This window comes from Populus trichocarpa, chromosome 14 (assembly GCF_000002775.5).
Source record: "Populus trichocarpa isolate Nisqually-1 chromosome 14, P.trichocarpa_v4.1, whole genome shotgun sequence".
Lineage (NCBI taxonomy): Eukaryota > Viridiplantae > Streptophyta > Magnoliopsida > Malpighiales > Salicaceae > Populus > Populus trichocarpa.
The window spans coordinates 5229084-5236427 of NC_037298.2; the positions used below are offsets into that span (position 1 = coordinate 5229084).

General features: G+C 36.7%; 1 protein-coding gene across 2 annotated transcripts; it reads left to right on the forward strand.

The window, feature by feature from the left end:
- The first annotated feature begins 460 nt into the window (after window positions 1–460).
- On the forward strand, window positions 461–7059 carry LOC7496951 (DEAD-box ATP-dependent RNA helicase 8). 2 transcript variants are annotated; one of them, XM_024584909.2, is made up of 10 exons: window positions 461–1386; window positions 1759–1819; window positions 2138–2372; window positions 3653–3891; window positions 4631–4882; window positions 4961–5141; window positions 5756–5844; window positions 5984–6057; window positions 6150–6289; window positions 6720–7059. In XM_024584909.2, the coding sequence occupies exons 1-9, from the start codon at window positions 1079–1081 to the stop codon at window positions 6226–6228; spliced, it is 1518 nt and encodes a 505-aa protein (XP_024440677.2). In that variant the 5' UTR covers window positions 461–1078; the 3' UTR covers window positions 6229–6289; window positions 6720–7059. The 2 variants fall into 2 exon arrangements, with proteins under 2 accessions (XP_024440677.2, XP_024440678.2); XM_024584910.2 differs by having other exon boundaries at window positions 466–1386; window positions 6150–6307.
- The last annotated feature ends 285 nt before the right edge of the window (window positions 7060–7344 follow it).

A 7344-nucleotide genomic window follows, 5' to 3' on the forward strand; every position in this document is an offset into this window, starting at 1 on the left:
ACAATTATCAAATTAAAATAAAAACACAGTTTTTCACTATATTATATGCCAAATTGTTTTTTTTTCAAGTGAAGATTTGAAGATATAAAACATATTATGAACGCAACATGAGTAGCACTATACCCATTACTAAACTTAATTAGACTGTGATTATGTTCGACTAATTACAGTAAATTTAAAATTCTTTTTAATTACAATCTAATTTAATTAATAAAAAAAATAAAATTAGACTCGTCATCCTCTCTAGCCACCTCTTGATTCTCGCATCATCTTAAGCATTTACACGTTCAAGCTTTACAGCAAAAAAAGAAAAAGAAAAAAGAGAGCACTAAAGTTTCATAAAATAAAATAAAATGGTTATAATTTGTAAATAAGCAACAATAGCGACATCTTTGGCGTGTCCATGAAAAAATATTTCAATAAAGGTCGGTGGTGTTACTCAGTAATTTAAACAAGGGAGGGCAACAAATGCAAATAACAAAACAATATCCTGAAGCCCTAGAAACGGTTTCCTCCTCATTTTTTGGCCTTTCCATCGAAACACAGACACAGCAAGCGCCATGAATCTTCCTCTTTACCTCCTCTTTCCGTAGCCTTCAAAAACGAAATCATTCAATTTCTATATCTGCAACTTCTAAAATCACTCCATCCTCTCATTTTCTCCTCAGATCCGTACCATTTGACCCCTCAATTACCACCCGAATTTACGATCTCATCCAAACGGAAAACCACCTCTGCACTCCCCTACAGAACCAGCGCTCTCCTTTGGAATAACCTCCTGTTTTGCGCTAATTTACGATTTAGCCCATTATGGAACACTAGATTTTCGTGTCTCTCTCTCTCTCTCTCTGTTTAAATTTTCAATTTCAACTCACAAAAGAAGTCTTTAGTCTTTAATTCTTTGAACCAAAACGCCACTGTTTCAAATCTCATTGATTCCTGTAAGTATTTTAATCTACCGTTGTAACCCTGAACCCTAGGCTTAAGATCGTTCTTGTTTCTAGTTTTTTGTACAAATTCCGGGGTCTGAATCGGTGATTTAGTTGCTTAGTTAGGGTTAGGCTTCTTTTTTTTTGTGATGAACAACAACAATAGAGGAAGGTATCCGCCAGGGATCGGCGCCGGTAGAGGCGGAGGTATGAGTGCGAACCCTAATTTTCAATCCAGGGTGCCGCAACAGCAGTACGTGCAGAGACATTTTGGGCAGAATCATCACCAACAACAATATAATCAACATCAACAGAATCACAATCAGCAACAGCAACAGCAACAGCAACAGCAACAACATCAGCAGCAGCAGTGGTTGAGGAGGAATCAGCTAGCTGCTGCCGATTCGAGCGTTGACGAGGTCGAAAAGACTGTTCAGTCTGAGGCCGTTGACTCGAGGTTAGCTTTTATTCATATGGATAAATTCTTTTTTAAATGGTTTATGTTATTTTGCTCAAATAAATATTTATATGTCGCATGAGTGTTTGCTAGTGTTGGAAAAGAGCCCCGTAGATGTTATTTCTGTAGTATTTTAAGTATGCTGTGAGGGAAGGATCTGAACGCAGAGATTGCTTGCTATAATTATAAGTGATCAGAAAATGATGGTGAAAAACCTTGGACTGGAAGCGAGCTTCACTTCTCACCCTGCCCTGCGTACATTGTGCTGCTCTATGCTTTGTTTATAGTGCAATCCTTGTGTTTTTGCAAGCTTCCAATGATTGTTGTAGACTAAAGTCTTATGGTCTCCTGTTTTTTGTTTCTTCTTTCTAGTTCACAAGATTGGAAGGCAAAGCTAAAGATACCACCAGCTGACACACGATACCAAACTGAGGTAGGGTTTTTTAATCAGATATTTACATGCACATTTCTGAACTTAAAACAAGGATTATGTAACCTTAGACTGTCTTGTCTTTGCTCTGCACATGTAAAAGAGCATTCATCTGACTTCATTATTGTATGGTGATGTTGGAAATGGTTCATTTTTATAGTCTGGTGGATCCTTTGTTTTCTTTCACAGATATAATGTCAAAAGAACTGTGGAAGTACTGTCTCATTAATGAGCTGGTGAACATCATGTGTATCCGCGGACTTTTATAAAAGGAAAAATATCTATGAATCCCGTTTCACTGTTTAAACATCTGTCTTGCAGGATGTGACAGCCACAAAAGGGAATGATTTTGAGGATTATTTTCTGAAGCGTGAGTTGCTTATGGGAATATATGAGAAGGGTTTTGAAAGACCATCTCCTATTCAGGAAGAGAGCATACCAATTGCTCTTACTGGCAGTGATATTCTAGCTAGAGCTAAAAATGGGACAGGGAAAACAGCGGCATTTTGCATTCCTGCCTTGGAAAAGATTGACCAAGATAACAATTTTATTCAAGGTCCGTCTTCAGTCAATTAACTTCTTCATTTGCTATTTATGTGCATGTTTATCATATAAGACCATTGAGATGCATTAGTTGCATGATTGGACTATGATTGTTTTACATCATATAATCAGCTTTATTGTCTTTTGCATTGTGACATTTTCTGATTGCCACCAATTTAATTAGTCTTATGTCCGATTATGGAAAGGTGAATGTATGCATATGGTTTGTTGCTTGCAGATGTGATAATGACTGCAGGTGGCTAGTTTGGCATTTAGGAACATGTTATCTGTAGAGTTTATGAAGTGATAATGAAATGAGAAGATAGGAATATAAGCACTATAATGGTGGGTGATGATTTGAGTTCAGCTGACCTTTTTTTGTACAACCTAAATCAGTGTTGTCAAAGGCAAAAGGCGCTAAAAAGCGCCAAGCCTGGAAAATGCTCGAGGCGCTAGACGCACACCTGAATGAACCAAGGTGCTCAACCTGTATGATATAAAACATTACATGTATAATATTATATATGATATCTTAGTAGAAATTTCGGCAACATAACAGAAGAGAGAGAAGGAATAACATGGAGAGAGAAACAAAAAGTGAGGAAGAGAGAAATTAAGAAACAAAAAGATGAGATGACAGAAGAAAAAAAGTTAAGGAGGAATACCTTTGTTGTTCTTCAATCTTCACTCTTCTTTCTCTTCTTCTCAGGTGGTGTTTAATGTTTGTTTCTGTTCTTCTTGTTTCAACTTCCACATCTGTTTCACTTCTTTAACTTTCATGTTGGTTTCGTTTCTTCTTTTTTTATCCTAATCTATGTTTTATACAAAACTACCCTTAAGTTTTTTCTTGTATAAAACCAGAAAAGGAGAGACAAAAAACATATATCTTTTTTTTTTCAAAAAACAAAAAAAACAGAAATCAAAGAGATGCCTTTTCAAACCAATCCTCAGTGTCGGTGTTGGTGTCAGACGATTTTCATCAGAAGACGCCTTCATTGCCTGCATCTCATGCACTAGGCTGGCGCCTCTTCAAACTCCATCGCCTCAGGCTAAGAAAGGCGCCTTGGCCTTGCCTCGGGTGCCTAAGTGAGCGCCCGGGCGCCTTGTGACAACACTGACCTTTATATTAATTTGTTCAAGCAATATGAAACATGAGCTTATTATTTGTAAACAATTCACAAGTAGGAGTCTTTCTTATTACTTGATTTTATTTGAAGCTATGAAATTGTAATCTGCTTCCAGATTAGCATTTATGGAAATTGCATTTGACTTAACGAAAGCATTTGCATGCAGTTGTGATTCTTGTGCCAACACGTGAGTTGGCTCTTCAGACATCACAGGTTTGCAAGGAGCTTGGGAAGCATTTGAAAATTCAAGTGATGGCCACCACTGGCGGTACTAGTTTAAAAGATGACATTATGCGTTTATATCAACCAGTCCATTTACTTGTTGGGACTCCAGGAAGAATACTAGATCTTGCAAAAAAGGGCGTGTGCATTTTGAAAGATTGTTCAATGCTTGTTTTGGATGAGGTAAACTTTAATGCAACTAGAGTCTCCAGTAATATAACTTGACTCGATAGTTTTGTGATAATTTGAGTTGACTTCCATTTCGTATTAACTTTTAAGAGTTGTTGAAATAGGTACACTGATGTGTACAGGAGATTGGTTTAGGCTTCTGAAAGAACATGTGCTTTGTTTAGGTCCTGAACATAAGGTTGAGAGAACCAAATCTGAGTCTTTTGTCCCTCCGCATAGATATCTTGGCTGTTGTAGAGAGGAGAAGAATGATGTGTTGTTTCGAGAGTTCTGGGAAATAAATGCTTTGAAACATGAATGTAAAAAACACCCTTTGTTACTTTTATAATTTTTGAAAATGACAAGGAACAAAAAAATCTGGGCCAATGCTATGTTATATATATATATATATATATAATTTTTAAATTATCCGTTGTCATATACTTTCTCACTCATATCGCAGGTATGTTAGCAGTTTAATGATGTTTATGTGTTCCACTTGAAAGGTGCTATCAGTCCTTTAATTTCACTTTTTCTTGTAGTTTTTTAGGAGGAAAATTTCCCTGTTTTCCAGGTCAAAGGTCAATGCTGCCAGCCCAGCTACATTCACTGAACTTCAATTCTACTAATTGCTTTTTTTTTAGTTTCTTACCTGATATGAAATAACGTGCTTATGTAAATATTATCAGCGCTATGCTTGAGTTAACTTTTTGATGTACAAGCATCTGAATGTTACTTGTTTTTTGTTCCTCAGGCCGATAAGCTTTTGTCTCCAGAGTTTCAACCTTCAATAGAGCAGCTTATTCGTTTTCTTCCTTCAAGTCGTCAGATTTTGATGTTTTCAGCTACATTTCCTGTTACTGTTAAGGACTTCAAAGATAGATATCTAGAGAAGCCTTATGTTATCAATCTTATGGATGAACTTACTCTCAAGGGTATTACACAATATTATGCTTTCGTTGAAGAACGACAGAAAGTCCATTGCTTGAACACTCTTTTCTCTAAGGTTTGATATCAGCTAAACAGCTATTTTGTATTTTTTTTTTTTTTTTGTGAACATGATGTCATTGTGGTCTATATGCAGCTGCAAATAAACCAATCAATCATCTTTTGCAACTCAGTGAATCGGGTAGAATTACTGGCCAAAAAGATCACAGAACTTGGCTATTCCTGTTTCTATATCCATGCAAAGATGTTGCAAGACCATCGTAACAGAGTATTTCATGACTTCCGCAATGGTGCATGCAGGAATCTTGTCTGCACCGGTGTGTTACCTGTGTTCTCTGAAATTATGAGTATTCTTGTCTTTTTGTCAGTTGATTTAGTTTGCTTTTTTAAATTTCATCAGCTTGTATGACCTTTTTTACATAATAATAATGATGATGATCCACTACATTAGATGAAGCTTTAGTTTGTCTCTCCACGTTGGTAAGACTGGATCCGTGCTCAATTAAAGTTACAGACATAGCCCTTAAATAGTTGGAAGATATGAAGTTTGTTAAATAGGCAACATTGCCACAGTAATGATCAACTCTAATGTAGAGTTATGTTGTGGGCAATGTTATCTTCTAGAAAAAATTTATTTCCTAGAATAGGAGAAAATAGTCAGCAAATTGAGATGATGTGAGTAATTAAGGAATAAAACTTGTGTAGTTAGGGAAAAAGTGGCAACCAAGGGAAGTGACCTGACCTAACTGCTTATTCCTTAATTGTAAATGTGGATTTTTTAGTTGTGTATCTTGGAGAGCTGTAACTTTCAAACATAATAACAGAGCAAGTTTTCTATTCTTGGGAGATTTTTGTTTGTTGTTGAAGTAGTCATAAATTGTGCTTTATATACATTGAATGATGTTCTGATGATATCCGATGCTTGTTGCAGATCTTTTCACCAGGGGTATAGACATCCAAGCGGTGAATGTTGTTATAAACTTCGACTTTCCCAAGAACTCAGAAACATACCTTCACAGGGTATGTTGGATGCTATATTTTTCAATCAACACTGTATTAGACATTTGTATATTCTTTCGTACCTTTGTTTCATATACAGGTTTCCAAGCAATACTAAATTAATTTTATTTTATTATCTTTATGTTTGTTTCAAACACAGGTTGGTCGATCAGGAAGGTTCGGACACCTTGGTTTGGCTGTGAATTTGATCACGTACGAGGACCGCTTTAACTTGTATGCATTTCTTCCTCTGCCCTCTATTGGAACTTTGCATCTATTATTAAGGAGTTTACTAACATATCTAATTTCTAATTGTTTTTCCACAGGTATAGGATTGAGCAGGAACTTGGAACTGAAATTAAACAAATTCCTCCACATATTGATCAGGCAATCTATTGCCAATAACCTGTGGTAGATGCCTCTCATTGCACTCAACAATGGTGTGTGGTGTCAGTGATTAGCAACGGTGAGTGCCATCACCAATGTATGTTTTCACCAAATCTCTTCTCTTATTGATTCTTTGATGTTTGCTTTAAAGAAAGAAGAAAAGGAGGAAGATTTGATATCTTAGATTGACTTGAAATAATAAACTAGATACCAATTACCAAAGTTATGCTTTTCTGTCAGAACAGAAAGCAATATTTCTCTGGAATATGGATTAGTCAATGCGTGAGGGAATAGTCACTCCTTGATTTGTTATTTGATTAGACTTGGTTAGTATAGAATTTCATAAGAGTATTGAACCGCCTCCTTTTTTACGTGATAATAACAAACTGGATCTCTGGATTACAGGATATTATTAGTTCTCATGATGGTTTTTTTTTTGGGGGGGGGTGGGGGGACTCCCTCCAGAGATCTGCGACACCTGACCTGATTTAACTCTGATGATGTTGCAGGTTTCAAGCTGTCCATTCAAAGATGATATAGCTCTGCATCTGAGGGAAACTTCTAAGAACTAAATATTATTGGTGGAAGACTTAATGATTGCTGTATGCATATAATCCTGGAATGCTTTAGTTGGTTTCTGGATGGAGTTTTAACGGATTGTGAAATCCCAGATACATAGATGCTGGGTTCAGTTCTGGTGTTGCGTTTTGATTTCCTTGACAGACTGGTTTCATATTCTCTGCTCTTGGTTTTCTTACTGTTGAAATGAAGGCTGTAATGCATGGAGATGGATCAGTTCCTTCTCGCTTGCACCTCCTGTTCCATGAATAAAGTCATTAACTTAGAAAATTTCATGGCTCTCCCTCCCTCCCTCCCTCCCTCCCTCTCTTCACTAGGATAAAAGTTTTTTGTTTTTCCCCCCTCTTGGGGTCCTTTTGATTGTCTTAGGGTGTCGGTGGTGTGGTGGGGAGAAGGTTTAAATGATTTCTCGATGTGATTAAAGTTTGATTCACGGCCTACAATTCCTGGATAAAAATATGTTCTATCCATTGCCAAATTCGACCATAGCTTGCTGCTAGATTTGTCTGTTCGTCTTTTCTTCAAGTAGCAAGACAGCATTTACGGTTATGATTT

Coding starts and splice junctions, on each gene's coding strand:
- LOC7496951 (XM_024584909.2), top strand. CDS start 1,079: ATGAACAACAACAATAGAGGAAGGTATCCGCCAGGGATCGGCGCCGGT. Junction 1,387..1,758: donor TCTGAGGCCGTTGACTCGAG/GTTAGCTTTTAT, acceptor TCTTCTTTCTAG/TTCACAAGATTGGAAGGCAA. Junction 5,845..5,983: donor CAGAAACATACCTTCACAGG/GTATGTTGGATG, acceptor TTTCAAACACAG/GTTGGTCGATCAGGAAGGTT.